This window comes from Antedon bifida, chromosome 1 (genome assembly GCF_963402885.1).
Source record: "Antedon bifida chromosome 1, ecAntBifi1.1, whole genome shotgun sequence".
In the NCBI taxonomy this organism is placed as follows: Eukaryota; Metazoa; Echinodermata; class Crinoidea; order Comatulida; family Antedonidae; genus Antedon; species Antedon bifida.
In genome coordinates this window covers 23,434,416-23,451,934 of record NC_136226.1, presented here as the reverse complement: position 1 = coordinate 23,451,934, position 17,519 = coordinate 23,434,416, and the positions used below count along the sequence as shown (strand labels likewise).

At 35.0% G+C, this 17,519-nt stretch overlaps 1 protein-coding gene and 1 long non-coding RNA gene across 2 annotated transcripts; both read left to right on the top strand.

The window, feature by feature from the left end:
* The first annotated feature begins 1,664 nt into the window (after nt 1–1,664).
* Nucleotides 1,665–5,706, top strand: LOC144853348 (tRNA-specific adenosine deaminase 1-like). Its single transcript, XM_078711118.1, has 6 exons — nt 1,665–1,688; nt 3,195–3,273; nt 3,492–3,546; nt 3,915–4,042; nt 4,533–5,325; nt 5,616–5,706. Exons 1-5 carry the CDS (start codon nt 1,665–1,667, stop codon nt 5,243–5,245), a joined length of 999 nt encoding a protein of 332 aa, XP_078567244.1. The 3' UTR covers nt 5,246–5,325; nt 5,616–5,706.
* A 2,451-nt stretch (nt 5,707–8,157) lies between these two features.
* LOC144835162 (uncharacterized) lies at nt 8,158–9,871 on the top strand. Its single transcript, XR_013611049.1, has 3 exons — nt 8,158–8,250; nt 8,472–8,657; nt 9,639–9,871. It is a non-coding gene; the product is annotated as an uncharacterized LOC144835162 (long non-coding RNA).
* Nucleotides 9,872–17,519: the final 7,648 nt, after the last annotated feature.

Below are 17,519 nucleotides of genomic sequence, written 5' to 3'. Positions count from 1 at the left end.
ACCTGTCTATTTACCTGCATTAAGTTCTGTGTCATATTTTTCACAGATGCACCTCTTGTTTTGGTGTTGCCAAGGAGTTTCGCCCAGCCGATTATTTTGGGTGGCTTTTTTAACTTGTCCTCTTTTACAATATTGCCATCACCTTGGATTGAATGCGCCATCTTTTTTACATTTTTCTTTGCTGGTTTTGGTGCAACTAGTGGCTTAATCTGGTGAAACTTGTCCTGGTTTACAATATTGTCATCACCTTGGATTGAATGCTCCATCTTTTTTACGCTTTTCTTCGCTGGTGTTGGTGCAACTGGTGGCTTAATATGATGAAACTTGTCCTCTTTTACAATATTGCCATCACCTTGGATTGAATGCGCCATCTTTTTTGCACTTTTCTTTAATGGTTTTGGTGCAACTGGTGGCTTAATCTGATGCAACTTGTCCCCTTTTACAATATTGCCATCATGGATTGAATAAGCCATCATTCTTACACTTTTCTTCGCTGGTTTTGGTGCAACTGGTGGCTTAATCTGATGAAACTTGTCCTCTTTCACAATACTGTCATCACCTTGGATTGAATGCGCCATCTTTTTTACATTTTTCTTTGCTGGTTTTGGTGCAACTGGTGGCTTAATCCTGTGCTGAGGACGTTCAACCTTTGGCTTGACTGCCAAATCATTGATGCTGGTCTTTGTAGCATCGTTTCCTTGTGCCTTTGTCTTCCCACTGAAACTAGATTTTGTTTTTAGTCCTTGGATGACAGGCCCGAACGTTTCGTTGACAATTATGTCTGCAAACATTTAAAAAGAATAAGTACACTGTAAAGCTACCTAGGCAATTTATCTTCTGGCCATACACAATTAATATAGGTCTATCCTATGGGTGAATATTTTCACAGTGAAGAAATTTATCGTGTCCAAAAAACCAAAAAAAATGTCATTCATTTCAACTATTATTTCTATTTATATAAAAAGTTTCTAAATGATTTCTCCACTCACCACGGTTCGTTGGAACCTTTTCCATTGTTTGTACGCAATAACTTAATTAAATTGATAATAATTACGAAGATAATTCGGAATTTATCGCTCAGTATTTCATACACAGTTGATATATCAAGCTGTAGATGATTTGTGTTGTTAAGTTGCTATAGCTAGCTGTTGTGATGGATACCTAGCGCGCAATTATGCTACCATGCGACGCGATGAACGCGTTGCGCGGTAAGCCAACAGGGGCGGTCACAGGACTGTTTATAACATGTATATATTTAATAATATAAAGTTTGCGGTACACCACGTATATTTAGTTCTGAAAAGAACTGTTGATTTTCTCGACGTTGATCAATATATTTTGATCGTCCTCAGAAGTGAGAACTCAGAAAGTCCAGGAAACTAGCAATATCATCCTTTTTTTATAAACCTTAATAAACTCATTAATTCTTAATACATGAGGAAAATACAACTTGGTATTATAAACTGCGGTATAACACGGTGCTATGATTCAATGTATAACTACAAGTTTTTGGGGGTTGGCATCAACCCTACAGCACAGTAAAAATTGTTTAAATTTAGAGTGTTGTATAAACACAGTCAAAGAACATCAAGGCGAAAGTTAATTAAGAGCAACCTTTCCACACTGTGTGTGATACGAAAATCTCATGAAAGACAATAGGCCCTATGTCATATTGGGTGGATTTCAAGGTAAGTAATGGTCTACTTTAAAACTTCGTTAATCGTTATCTATTATCATAGATATTGTAATTGTATCTATTGGCCTAAAAATAGAAATCATACCGTTAATTACTCCTTTTATTTAAAAAGTTCCCGCCCTCTTTCGAGCGATCTTGACAGCACGTGCATCCTCTCTCTGCATGCCTGCAGTGTTTTGTTTTGATCGTATCGATTTATAAACCAACAATTCAACAATGGATCACGACGTCAAGAACATGATAGCTAGATTATGTGTAAATCACTACGAGCAAGGTTTGCCTAAAAGAGGAAAGCCTCAGGCTAATCGTGAATGGACTATTTTAGCTGGAGTTGTTCAGGCTAGGCCCAGGCCATGCCGGCCCAATCTCCCGAATCCGACGAGATGCATTCGGCAGCCACAGAGTGTACAGCAAGGTGAGAGAACGGCCTAGCAGTAAGCCTACTGATAATAGATTGGACATTGTAGTGCTATACATGTTTGTAGTGTGTGTAAAAAAAACCTAGCGACTTTGTACTTGTTTGCAGAGGCGAAGAGAGACCTGAGACTGAGTCTCCACTCTCCCACCCCCATATAAAATTATAAATAATAACTAGAATTTAATTCGTCACTTTGACGAATTATAGGTGATCATTTTTATCATTTTAATGAGATTAACATTTTTTAAACATGCATGTACGTTAACATACGATCGTAAAAAGTTGATGTACGCCACCCTATGACATGATGCATATACACTTTAATAGTGCTGAGTTGTACCTATTATGTGTCATATACAATATGTACAGTATATACTGTATATCTATATACAGTGTAGCATAGGTGAAATTACGGGACCCACATCATGTTCTAATTTTTTGGTATGATGGAATTATCAAAATAAACTCGAAGATGACAATTTCGAAAGATAATGAATTGAGCAAAAAAATATAAGGATTGGAAGAGAATTTGACACATTGCGCGATCTTTGAAATTTGTATAACTTTGACTAAAGAAATTTTAAAACTACTTTTTAACTTCAACTGGCCATATGATAACATCACATCATCCGATAGGCTTAATTTTTATATGAATTCATATCTACATTTCATCAGCTTTCATAATAAGTTATAATCTTCAAAGTCACCTTTAATTCTGAAGAGCTGTAAGATATTCAAATGGATGTTGTACTGTAGCTGAAATTACACGACCTAGGTTATTCAAGTTTTTATGCTTGATGACAGCATCAAATTGAAAATGTTTACAACTCATGAGAAAGATAATTAATTGAGCAAGCACATACTAAAATTTGTGCGAAAATCGGGTTCAAATCCAGAGCAGAAAGTAGGCAAAATCCCCCCCCCCCCCCTTTCCTTCCCCAGTTAAAAAAAAAAATAAATGCAAATGATGAGACAAGTTCCTCACTCTTTTAGCCTGGTGGTCACCCCCCCCCCCCCCCCATTTATGAAATATAGATCTGCTACCACTTAATATAGTTTCTTTTCTTTGTTATGGTCTAGAACTTTACAAGGGTATATGAAGTTGTTGCCCTTGGCACTGGTTGTAAATGTGTTGGGCTGGATAAACTTAGCAAATCTGGCAAGTATCTTTTTAATCCTTATCTGTAATAAAGCTGTCTATTTATTAGTATTACATACAAATGTAAGCCATCTCAAGAAGTGTTAGTTGTGGTCAAGTATCAATGACAAATGGAGTAATTCTTTTATTTTGAGCGTGGAAATTAAGCTAAAACCGTGTCATTAGTTGCATGTTTCAACTGTAAGACTAACTTTCTGTTTATATTTACTGTAAATCAGGTGATGTAATTCATGATTACCATTCAGAGGTTGTTACTAGACGAGCATTTTTGAGGTAGGCCTACTATAACTCTAATATTACTCATTCTTAATAACTGTACGTAGCCTAGTAGATGCATAGCTTAGGCCTATATATATATATTTCAAAGGTGAAGAATAAATTAGTTCATCACTAAATTAATATTAATACAGGACTTGCATTTCAGGGGTTTTGTCAAGGTGGTAATTTATGCATTGTTGACAGCTTTTGATTGTTTTTTTACCCTTTACCTGTTAATTAACAAACATGCCCAACATGTTACTCTTTGGAATTTACTCAATAAATATGTTTATTATTTCTATTATTAATGTTATTTGTATTTTACTCTTATTATATTTATCTTTGACAAAAGTAGACATTTTTTTGTCATGTTTCTATTACAGGTATTTATATCATCAAATAAAGAAGAGCATTCTAAAAGAAGATAGCATTTTCTATGATATTAATACCAATGGAGAATTCCAGTTGAAACCAGATGTGGCATTCCACTTTTTTACCAGCCAAACACCTTGTGAGTGTATTTAGGCTAAGCGAGAACAACTTCCACTTGTAAATCCCCTATCTATTTTAAGTGAATGTTTATAATAAATATAAATAAAACATAAACATTCTTTTTTTTTACTTTTGTGAAAACAGCCCAGTTTTATTCTTCATTGTTCACAATCACATTACTGTAACATACATTACATCATGTGTCATTTGTCATTTATTTAATTTTGTTTTTCTACTTGTGTATCATCAGCTAATTGTACTATATATCATCAGCTAATTGTATTATATAATATTCATAATAGGTTATCATTTTTCCATAAGTCATTAGCCTATTTTTCTAGTTAACTAATGAATATCATACAAATATTTTAAAACCATTATTTCCCGTTTTCTTTTGACAGAAATCCTGTATTTTAGTTTTGTTTGTGTGTTGTGGGAGTATCCACATTATTATTCTCATGTTTCCATATTTACATGTTTTAATCAAACAATTGTTTTTTCCTTCAAAGGTGGTGATGCTTCAATTTTTGATACAGCAGATAGTGATAGTATACAGACAACACATGATCCAATGCCCAACATTGAACAGAGTAATATAGAGCAAAGTTCCTGCCGTAAATGTCTCCTTTTAAATTGTAAGTTTATGGAGGCAGGTACAAGTACTGAATGTAGTAATAGCCTTGGAGACAACTGTGATGCCAACGTTAGTAGTCGTAAAAGAAAAGCATCACCGGTACGCTGCGAGTTTCAATTGAAGACCGCCAAAATCTGCTCATCAGAAGTTGTTTCAAATACTGATGAAGATCAAGAAACTACTGATGAAATCAGTTTAACCAAAGAGCAATGTGAAAGTATTGGTTTTGGTGAAAACAAGAGGTTTGAAGATCATCGAACTGGAGCCAAATGTGTACCAGGAGACACTCAAGATCCCAAAGATTCCAGTGGTTACCATGCCGTTGGGGTTCTGCGCCTGAAGCCAGGCAGAGGAAGTCGGAGTCTCTCAATGAGCTGTAGTGACAAGTTTGCCAAGTGGAACATTCTTGGTTGTCAGGGAGCACTCCTCTCTCACTTCCTCGCTGAGCTAATAAAGTTCAAAAGCATTGTTATTGGAAAATGTAACTTCAATGAAGAGGCTACAAAAAGAGCCTTACTCAAAAGAATCGATGGCATTCATGAAAAACTAAGTTTTGCAGTACATGATAGTGTTTTTATATCATTCTAATGTTGAATTTAAACATTCAAAAGAGTACATCGAACAGAATCATATTAAGGCTCTTGGTAAAATGTCACCATGTGGATCAGGTATGAACAGATTTTCTTTTTAAGCATCAATTTATCAAAATACTTTAGCTAAATTGTATTGAGATAATATTACAAGCCAAGTCATTTTAATTAAAATGTGTATATATTTATATTAAGTTATGATTGACTGAAAGATTTTCCAGTAGTCTTTATTTGAATAAAGCCATATACATTGCTGCAGTCGCGTGCTCAAGTTTACCGACCGACATAGTCAGCTGTAGAGTCGCGTTACATGCGACTAATGAATGCGGTGTTGCTTAATTTAATTGCAACTTCTTACATATTTCCAGCTATTGTCTGGTCGGCAGTTCCTGATTGTCCACTTGAAGTCTCTGTAAAGGGAATCAAACAAGGTGTTACAACCAAGGATGTAGGTCAAAGAAATACAAGGTAGAAATTTCATATGATTTGTGTATCAGAATTCCATGCCACAATGTAGTTTACAAATAGCCTACAGTACTTAGTTACTTGCTTACAAAACTTAGTTTATAAATAGTAGGCCGAATTTACATCATTGTCATCAATACATCATTAGTATAATAATAGTTTGTATTTCACATCAAGACAGAATACAATTAATACAAAAACATTTAAACTAGAATTTAATAGAATTATAGGTGATCATTTTTATCATTTTAATGAAATTAAATTTGTTTAAACATGCATGTATGTTAACATACGATCGTAAAAAGTTGATGTACGCCATCCTATGGCATGATGCATATACGCTTATATAGTGCTGAGTTGTACCTATTATGTGTCATATACAATATGTACAGTATATACTGTATATCTATATACAGTGTAGCATAGGTGAAATTACGGGACCCACATCATGTTCTAATTTTTTGGTATGATGGAATTATCAAAATAAACTCGAAGATGACAATTTCGAAAGATAATGAATTGAGCAAAAAAATATAAGGATTGGAAGAGAATTTGATACGTAGAAGCGCAATGCGCGATCTTTGAATTTTGTATAACTTTGAATAAAGAAATTTAAAAACTACTTTTTAACTTCAACTGGCCATATGATAACATCACAACATCCGATAGGCTTATTTTTTATATGAATTCATATCTACATTTCATCAGCTTTCATAATAAGTTATAATCCTCAAGGTCACCTTTAATTCTGAAGAGCTGTAAGATATTCAAATGTATGGTGTAGGTAAAATTACACGACCTATGTTTTTTCAAGTTTTTACGCGTGATGACGTCGTCAAAATGAAAACACTGACAACTCATGAGAAAGATAAATAATTAAACAAGCACATACTGAAATTTGTGAGAAATTCGAGCACAAATAACCGAAATGCGCTCTGTTGAATGTGATAATCTATGACGAAATAGAAAAAAACCTAATTTTTAAATTCAAGTGGCCATTTGATGACGTCACAACATTTTGTACGTGAAATGTGTACAGTACATGAATTCATATCTACAACTCAATGGCTTCCAAAATAAGTTGAAAAAATTGGGGGTCATCGTGCATTCTGAAGAATTATTTTCATTTTAAAAATGCCTTATTTTTCACCATTTTCAGAACTTTAGTGAAATTAATGCGCGCATTTTGTCATTTTTAACCTGCTCGTATAGCGTTAATTTAAGTCGGAATGGACTCAAAATCGGTGAATGTACTAAGAATGGTGAGTAGCATGCGGTTTGTAAAAAAATCGTATTTTTTTACGCTTTTTAAGTATCGCGCTCGCAAACATTTTTTTGCGCAGTAATTTTTTGAAACACGCAAATGACCTAATTCATGCTCTAAATTGATCAAAACTTAATTTTGAGCTTTTTAAATTTTTAACACGCAATTTCACGCGCATGACCTTGAAACGCGCAAGTTTTTATTTGCTAATATTTTTACCCTTCACCTGAAGTTTACTTATAGAGAATTTTATTGATATTTTGTCACAAGTTATGGAGATATGATTGATAATGTAATTTCACAAAATGGTGTATAAATGACGTCACAGATGAGTGATCACGCTGAAAAGCTAACTAGGATTAAACTAAATTATTTTGAAGATATTGTGTTATTTTTGTGATTATTGACATTTAACTTTTTGAGATAATTGACACACAAAATCTGTACAGAAAGAAATAATGAAAAACATTATAAAGATTTCATACAATAACAATAGGTGATCATTTTATTCTAAATGATCACCTAATTAAAACATTTCTTGCCTCTAACAGGTGTAACATATGCAAATCAAAGTTATTTGAAACCTTCATGGAAATTGTCACTCTCATTACATCAGAGAATCTTCCAAATAGTTTAAAGTAAGTTTTATTTTACGGTACATTCATTTTGTAATTAATATGTGATATGTATCAGAATGTACCAATTTTTTGTTTTCAAACTTGGATTTTTCTTGAGTTTGCAAAACCAAAGTTTTCTAGTGTGTAGACTTCTACAAACTTGTTTCCTGCAGTTGCTGAAGTCAATTGATCTACACTTTAGAAAACTTTTCTTGACAAATTCTGAGTTTGCTCCAGTTTGCAAACAAAAGTTTGTCATTGTAGACTAGTATAAGAAGTCTATGTTACATAACTTTTCGCTTGCTAAGATAACTTCCAGTGTACTTGTTTTTTTGTTTTTTTTTCCCTAGAAGCAACACACTGACTACATATTGGGACTACAAGCAAGCATGTGTCAAATATCAAGATTCTTGGAACATGTTCTTGGAACACCTATTGAGTATTCTCAGTTCTCATAGGAATGCGATATTATTATATTTATTGCCTATTTGTACAGAGTTTATTTTTTATTGATGGGTGACCATACATTTACATTTGAATTTAACCAGATATAAACAAGTTGATGAAATCATCTGGGTAAAGACCAACCAGCTTCAGATGTTAATCTGAACAGGAAGGACAGGTCATTGGTTGAATCATGGGAAAGAACATTGTTTGGTAAATCAAGCTGTATTTATTTTGTAAATGTGTATTTATTGTGAATTCAGTTCTTTTCGTTTGATTTCCTTGTTTAGACTTAGTTTGAATCGTCTAGCTTATTGAGAAATCATAATCAAGTTATGACACTCATAAAGACAATTTGTTGGCTTTACTCTACAGAAAATCTTTGTGATTTATTTTTATGGAAACTATTTTATCTGTTATATTTATTCATGTAGGTTGGGGTCAAGGGTGACCATGCAGGGTATAATAGGGGCCTTGATTGTGATGTCATGTCATTGTAGCCGAAGTGAGAGAGAGACAAGTCACAAACCAGATGAAATATATGGATTGATTGAGCGACTTTCACCAGGAAAACGCAAGATTGAGTTGTTTGGGAGGATGCATAATGTACAGCCAAATTGGTATGTTGTTTCACTATACAGATTGTCCCCTTAATATAAGTGCCGCCTTAATAATGGTCTGTCCCCTGAGTAGGTGTTGACTGCTGTCAACACCAATATGTTTCCTGTCGTTCGTTTCATGGAAAAGTAATCCCAAAGAAGGAGTTTTATTGCTTCAATGGAATTTTAACATCTAGTAATACTGTTTTTTTAAACATTGATTGACTGTTAGGTGCCTTGCTAACAAGGTGGGATGAGAAGGCAAATGAGATCATCTATTGTAGTGGATTGGTGGTAGGAAGAGAGTTCCTAGGAACCTGTAGCCCTACATATATCACACTATCTAAAGGAAATATCCTAAAATAAAAAATAAGAAATTCCTATCTAACTGAATATCCCTTAAGTGAAATCCATATATTTATTGACTTAAGTGAAATATCTTGGTTAAGTGTATTTCAATTATTGCATCATAAATTATGCAAATCATGATTCGTTGGATCAAGTCAGTATGGCTTAATTTGATAATTCAAATTTTGCTGAATTTTGTTTTTAATAATGAATTAATTTGCTAAAACATCCAATGTTAAGTTTTTAAAGAGAAATTAATGTATTTCTTGAGTTCTTTTAGATTTATTATTATTCATTTTCTGTTTCAACATCATCATCTATTTTTCTAGTGGATATTGAATAAATATAAGTGTATGTATGTATAATATGTATAGTGTATCACATCATCACCATGGTCATATTCAACCTCATCAGCATTAACTGGTAAAATTTGTAGTCTCAGATGTGAATGAACATTGAACACGAAGGCAAATAATAAACGCAAAGGCAATATTTTGAAAATCTTTGAAATCTTATATTTGTAAGCATTTGATATAATATGAGACATAATATGTATCATTCTGGTTATAAAATATAATATATAGTTATAAAATCCAATGGTTTTGCAGTAATATTAATAAGTAGTTGATTCTGTATAATATTGCACTTGATTAGTGTTTGTAGCATAACAATGCAGAGAGGAACCTGTGGTGTGAAGTATTGTGAACAAGATCAATTCTGTCTTCATCATTTGCCGCAAGTTCACTGACATTGCTGGCGTCATTGGCACTGACTTCATTGGCACTGGCATCATTGGCACTGGCATCATTGGCACTGGCATCATTAGCACTGGCGTCATTGGCACTGGCATCATTGGCACTGGCGTCATTGGCACTGGCATCATTGGCACTGGCATCTATGCTGTCGATATCTTCACCGGTAGTATCCTGGATTTCCTCTGTCTGTGTTGTTTTGTGGCAACTGATATTACGAATGCCTCGTCTAAGTCTACGGAAAAGCCGCCTGAAAATTCCTGCTCGTGGTACATCTGTAGAATTCTGGTTAGCAGGGACATCACCAGCCAAATTGTCTGTAAGGAATAAATGCAATGTTTGTTTTTAATAATATAGTACTATTTGTATTACTAATTAAAAAAACATAATAAAATGCATGTTTATTTTTATGTAATAAAATAATTCACCTTCGCTTGGCTTGCAGGTTGAAACGTCGTTTTCGAAAGTCTTACTATCCTTTTCATCTGCCTTGTCCATGGCGATGACATAACTGCTGTAGCGAATAATTTCAGCGACATACTGTCTGACTGCATTGATGTCAATCTCAACATCAGGGATGGGGTCATCAATTTCAACATCAAGGATGGTGTTGTAAATCTTGCCATCGGTGAGAGTGTCATCAATCTTGGGATCGGAGGCAGTTTCGTCAATCTTGGCGTTTGAGACGGTTAAGGTAATCTTGGCATCGGAGAGGGTGTCAACAATCTCGACATCAGAGACATTGTTTTCAATCTTGCCGTTGGACAATGTGTCGTCAATATTAATGTCAGAGATGGTGTTGTCAATCAAGGTGTTGGTTACATCGACAGTCTTCATGCTGGTTGAGATAATGCCGGAGATGTACTCATCCACAGCATTTTTGTCAATTTCTCCAATGTAATCCTTCACTTTTGTAGTGACTGCGACGGCATCTGTGGTACTATCGTCAAGAAACATGTTATAGTTGAAGACTTCAAAGGCTTCAGCTGCTGCCTTGGTGGTGACATCCAGGTCACTGACCTTTCTTATGCTTTCTACATCTTGCACATGATTCTTAATAGCTTCAGAACCACTGATGCATTGAGGTTCATCAAAAATGTCATAAAAGTCTGTAAAATGCAAACATTGTGTGACATTTTGTACATTATTACATCCATGTAAGGTTTTAAATAAAACTTGTCAAAATAAGAGAAATAATTAGATTGATTGTAATAAGTACCTGAAAGTGCATCATAAAATATCTCATCCTCATCGTCGCTCCAATCCAATCCACTGTTGTCCTGCATAAAGTTCTGGGTCATATTTTTCACAGATGCACTTCTTGTTTTGGTGTTGCCAAGGAGTTTCGCCCAGCCGATTATTTTGGGTGGCTTTTTCAACTTCTCCTCTTTTACAATATTGTCATCACCTTGGATTGAATGCGCCATCTTTTTTACACTTTTCTTCGCTGGTTTTGGTGCAACTGGTGGCTTAATCTGATGAAACTTGTCCCCTTTTACAATATTGTCATCATCTTGGATTGAATGCGCCATCTTTTTTACACTAGATTGATTGTAATAAGTACCTGAAAGTGCATCATAAAATATCTCATCCTCATCATCGCTCTCATCACCAGCAAGTGATGGTTTTGACTTATTCGGCATATCTTCAACCTTTTTATCAACAAAACTATCTGCCATATTTCGAGTTGATTTTCGTGTAACTGGGATGTCTTCAACACGAGAAGCCTGTAAAATTAAACGATGAATATGGGTATAATTAAAGCAGCTTACAGTACTAAACAAGGCCAACAGCCATTAAGTCGCGTGCTACAATGCATAGTGATACCGGACCGACAGACAGACCGACCGACATAGTGAACTATAGAGTCCTGTCCACGCGACTAAAAATGTCCATGTTCTTCTTAGAAAAGAATCGTTAATTGTTTACCACACAACAAAGCGAGTCATATGGCCGAGCGGTTAAGGCAGGGGCGCCGTTTACCGTACCTAAAGAGCCAACAACAACATCGGCAAGGGTTCGAGGCCGACTCGCTCCTAGTTCTGGTGGTGGAACAAGTCTTCTCGGATAAGGACTATAAACCGTAGGTCCAGTGTACACAGTTATAACCTGTGTGTACTTTAAAGAACCCAGTTCATTATTCGAAAAAGAGTAGGGGGTTACCCCGGTGAACTGGTTCACACAATAGCCCCTGTATCAGGGGGATTACCACCTATCTGATAGGACAGTGATTAATTCACTATTGGTAATCCTTGGCCACATTGCCTAAAGACATAAAATAACAATAAAAATAAATAACAATGTAATTACATATACACTATGTAAAATACTTGTAAAATGTATATAAAATTCATAAAACAGTCAAATGAGGCATTAAAAAATAAACTTTAGGATATGGCCACCAGTTGAGAAAAATCATGATGATTGTGAGAGATGCACTAAATCCTGTGAATAACAGACAAAAAAAGAAATGGCATTGTTGTATGTCCGTACAGTACCTGTCTATTTACCTGCATTAAGTTCTGTGTCATATTTTTCACAGATGCACCTCTTGTTTTGGTGTTGCCAAGGAGTTTCGCCCAGCCGATTATTTTGGGTGGCTTTTTTAACTTGTCCTCTTTTACAATATTGCCATCACCTTGGATTGAATGCGCCATCTTTTTTACATTTTTCTTTGCTTGTTTTGGTGCAACTGGTGGCTTAATCTGGTGAAACTTGTCCTGGTTTACAATATTGTCATCACCTTGGATTGAATGCTCCATCTTTTTTACGCTTTTCTTCGCTGGTTTTGGTGCAACTGGTGGCTTAATCTGATTAAACTTGTCCTCTTTTACAATATTGCCATCACCTTGGATTGAATGCGCCATCTTTTTTGCACTTTTCTTTGATGGTTTTGGTGCAACTGGTGGCTTAATCTGATGCAACTTGTCCCCTTTTACAATATTGCCATCATGGATTGAATAAGCCATCATTTTTACACTTTTCTTCGCTGGTTTTGGTGCAACTGGTGGCTTAATCTGATGAAACTTGTCCTCTTTCACAATATTGTCATCACCTTGGATTGAATGCGCCATCTTTTTTACATTTTTCTTTGCTGGTTTTGGTGCAACTGGTGGCTTAATCCTGTGCTGAGGACGTTCAACCTTTGGCTTGACTGCCAAATCATTGATGCTGGTCTTTGTAGCATCGTTTCCTTGTGCCTTTGTCTTCCCACTGAAACTCGATATTGGTTTTAGTCCTTGGATGACAGGCCCGAACGTTTCGTTGACAATTATGTCTGCAAACATTTAAAAAGGATAAGCTACCTAGGCAATTTATCTTCTGGCCACACACAATTAATATAGGTCTATCCTAATGATGGGTGAATATTTTCACAGTGAAGAAATTTATAGTGTCAAAAAAAAATGTCATTCATTTTAACTATTATTTCTATTTATATAAAAAGTTTCTAAATGATTTCTCCACTCACCACGGTTCGTTGGAACCTTTTCCATTGTTTGTACGCAATAACTTAATTAAATTGATAATAATTACGAAGATAATTCGGAATTTATCGCTCAGTATTTCATACACAGTTGATATATCAAGCTGTAGATGATTTGTGTTGTTAAGTTGCTATAGCTAGCTGTTGTGATGGATACCTAGCGCGCAATTATGCTACCATGCGACGCGATGAACGCGTTGCGCGGTAAGCTATAGGCCATGTCAGAAGAGGAGAGCCAAGAAAAATCATTAATAGTTTTATAGACAAAATTAATACGGTAAAAGTACTAAAGTTACTACAATATTCATTCTCGTCAAGATAGAAGGAAGAAAAATTAAGAAATAGAAAAAGACGAGCTTACATTTCGATTAAAAAAAATTGTATTCATTAATTTCTTTTTTACATTAGCCCATTTATTTTGAGCTCTATTTACATTACCTAAGCATTCTAATACATTTCTGAGTTCTACTAGGAACAAGTTCCAAATCGTTGTTGATCTTTTTGTATACTTTTCTGTAGATTTAGCTTTGTAAATACAAAAGATTTTTACTTTTTGTTCTAGTAACTATACTATCCAATTACTAACTGTTTCGTTAAGTGTATAGCAGTGTGTGTTTGTCCGTTACTGGTTCAGTTCGACAGTAGTCGCATCCATAACTATGTAGAAAACAGCTTCCATGTCTTCATACGTTTTGTACATGCAAGTACTGTATACGGTGTATCAGCTTAAAATATGTTTTATACTATAAACTTTTTATACCATATTTCTTTCCAATTAAGATTTACATTTCTAAAATCTGTTTCCCATTTCGATTAACAAGATGGGGCAGTAGAAATATTATTAATAAGGTGGCTATAGTAAAATTAATTGTTGTGCTTTTTACAATAAAGTTGCTGTCTCTTAAAATCTATTTTGTCTCTGTCGATTTCATTATTGTAATTATTTTCTTCAACTCGTAATGAATTGCATTTATTAGCATAAACAACTCAATCGGGCCATTTTGTTGTTTTGAAATTTGTGGATCACAATATCAACCATGATTTACTATATGTTTTACTATTTTGTACCCTGCTTGTAAACAAACTTTTAAGATATATTGTTTTTTTCATTACATTGTATTAATTTGCTGTATTTCTACACCTCTTATTACATTTTGTGGGAATGTATAAAAGTACACAGTTACTTTTAACATTGTATACGTTTTAAATTCGAGTATACACTTCAGTTCTTTGTGAGCTTCAAAATTAACCTCAGTTATATCATGGATTAAAGAATAGAAGGATATGCATCGACGGTGACATCAAACGATTTTACAACGCGCTTGCCTATACTAAAGCACTGCTGCCAATCAAACAAACACGCTCATTGAACTTTGTGTCTCTAACCGCGGCCCTCTGTAAAACGCTGCGTTTTCAACTGTTACATTTTTTAGACCAAAACGTAACCATGTAGAAATCGTATGCGCAGTCTGAATGTTCTATTGACATGTCTGCGTCGATGATTAATTGACAACAAAAATATATTGCTGAACAATTCTGTTTTAGTTTCATCACAATCGGACTACGAAACGTTCACTTTCTTACGACTGGTAATTTTAAGTAGTTGGTAATATTAATAAAATATGCAATTTTTATATTTGAATTATCATTATTTGCCTGCCATCTTCTGTCATTAAAAATTGCGTTAATCTATAGAATATTAAATTATGCATTTGACCATGTATGTTGTTAGCGTGGCCGGTGTCCACACATACAACAATCGTGTTTTTAATATATGGCTAAGCAGTGGTTTCTTCATAAATCTCCTTAATTATCGATGTGATTATATTTAAATTGTAGTGCCTGGTGATTGGCTAGTGGTTATGTCATCCACATCACATCCAATCACCGGGCCTAATTGAATGAAAACAGCGATCCCTGATCCGGGATTGGCTGGCTATAGTTGCGATACGTTACCTAGCGGTCCTTTTGAAAAGTACACGCAGGGCAAACTTAATCACGAACAAACGAAGTACCTATTATTATTCACACAAGAAGTAAGACAACGGTGAGTATATAGATCATGATTACATGTTGTATCTACTACACTTAAGATTAGCAGTATCAATGTCGGCAAATCATATGGTTTACTAGTATTTAGTAAGCCTGGAAGGCCTAGGCCTAGTATTCTTGCTGATTTTGTAATTTTACATGTAGGCTGAGACAACAAATAGTTATTGTCTCAGAGATGTAGGGCTACTACAGGTCATAAAATGCTACTTTAATGTCATAAAAACATTAGCGAAGATCAATCGCGGCAGAAACCTATACTAATTACAATTATAGCATCTACAATTCTAAGCCAATAACAATATAGTATTGTTTTTATCTGGTATATTGATGAAGTAGGCCTACACTAGGGTCTTCACAATAACATACAATGTCATTTAATAACTGTTTTCAATAAACATTATACTCAGTGGCATGAGGCAGAGGCCTGAAGCCACTTGTTTAGGAAACCTAAGTGGCCCTCCAAGTTTCAAAGATCGAGGCCTGGGACGTTTTTAGCATTTTCGACATATTTTATGCCTGTTCCTCTGGGCACTGCTCATGGGCCCCAAGCTTCAGGGCCCCTGGGTTTAGCCAGTGAGCGCAGATAGTCGTTACGCCACTGATTATACTGTTCAAATATGTATGAATACATACAGTGCAACAATATTTTCTAGATAGAAAATGAGCAATCACCAGTTGTGTCTGCAAACGATTTGTAGCAGTAAAGTTTCTATGAAGGACCGGAAACCAAAGAACGCGCGAAAGAAGCGTAGCCAACAAGGTTAAATGTCGTTGCACATGTGCAGTAAACAATATATTAGGCACGCGACCGTTTCGTTGTTACCATGCGGTTAATTAAACTGTAACATTGTGGGCGGTCCGCGGCTTGTCGGCGAGAGTGAACCCTTGATCTCACGTCGATGCATATCCTTCTATTCTTTAATCCATGGTTATATTGACTGTTGTGTATTCAAATGGATACATATAATGTTTTGATACATATAATGTTTTGGTATACATTTCCATTTTACCCGGGTCATGCCCATGTTTAATAGTATGCAACTGGCAATAGTACAAATCATTTCATAAGAACATTTCATCTTTCACCGAATGATTATTTGTAACACGTCTGCATGAATATAAACATTAATTATTTGTTTAAAAGTATAGTGTGTTATAAACGAGAGGCATAATATAGATTGATCTAATAGTAATAAGAATAATAATATACAGTGTTAATGTAGGGCCTACTCATTAACTTGCTTGAACGTCATCTGAGCTCTCCATGCGGGGGAAAGGGTTGAGGGGCTTTGACACTGAGTCGGACCTCATCTTCTCCAACAGTGCGTAAATTAGGATTGTTGTATAAACATGGCTTAATCTAGTGTCCTGTCTTTCGAAATTAGAGGAGGAATTTAATCGCCTCTGCGTCCAAGACCAGGAAAACCAGGGTACCGTAATTTCACTCTTCCTTGCTTAGAACACTGTTTTTGTCGAAAATGTGATTTAGCCTAGTCTTGATAAAATAAATTTCGTCGACAAATTATGCCTATATTTTATACGTTAAGAATTGTTAAAGACCCCTTCCCTGCAATTTTGGACGTTTTTTGGAAAATAATACATATATATCACTTTAAAAACATTAAACCATGTCATTCCTTGTCTTAAATGTACGTTTTATGGTAAATTATGATAAAAAGTGAGAAACAATGCACTACCTAAGTAGCTCGCGGCGATCGACCTCTCGTGGACGGTCTTAGGCCTAGCCTAGCTAGGCTTAGTTTTGTAGGCCTAGCTGGTAAACATCGGTAACGTACGAACATCGTACGCTAGCTATATACCTAGCCTGACGTTGTATAGTTGCTGCATTAATTGTCTTTCTATTTTTGCCAGACTCCGTTGATACAAATTGGGGAAAACCCGGTGTTTTCGCTGAAAAGTTAGGAGTCTTCCATTTGTTTTGGCCTCACGTACGATCGATCGAAAAGTGGGCGAATTACAGGTGAAAAACAAAAATATCAATCCGCGCGCAATGCATTTTGGGATTTATAGCGGGCCGCTATAATTATTAGAATTGACTTATTTTTCACATTTTTAACCGTTTAAAGACGAAAAAAGTTATCGCAATAGGACCATATAGTATTATTTTTACATTAAATATAGTTTGTGATCTTAAATTAGATCTAAAAAACGTAGGGAAGGGGGCTTTAAGATGTACACCCTGTAATTTTTTTATTAAAAGTTTTTGGTCACAACACAAGACTCAAG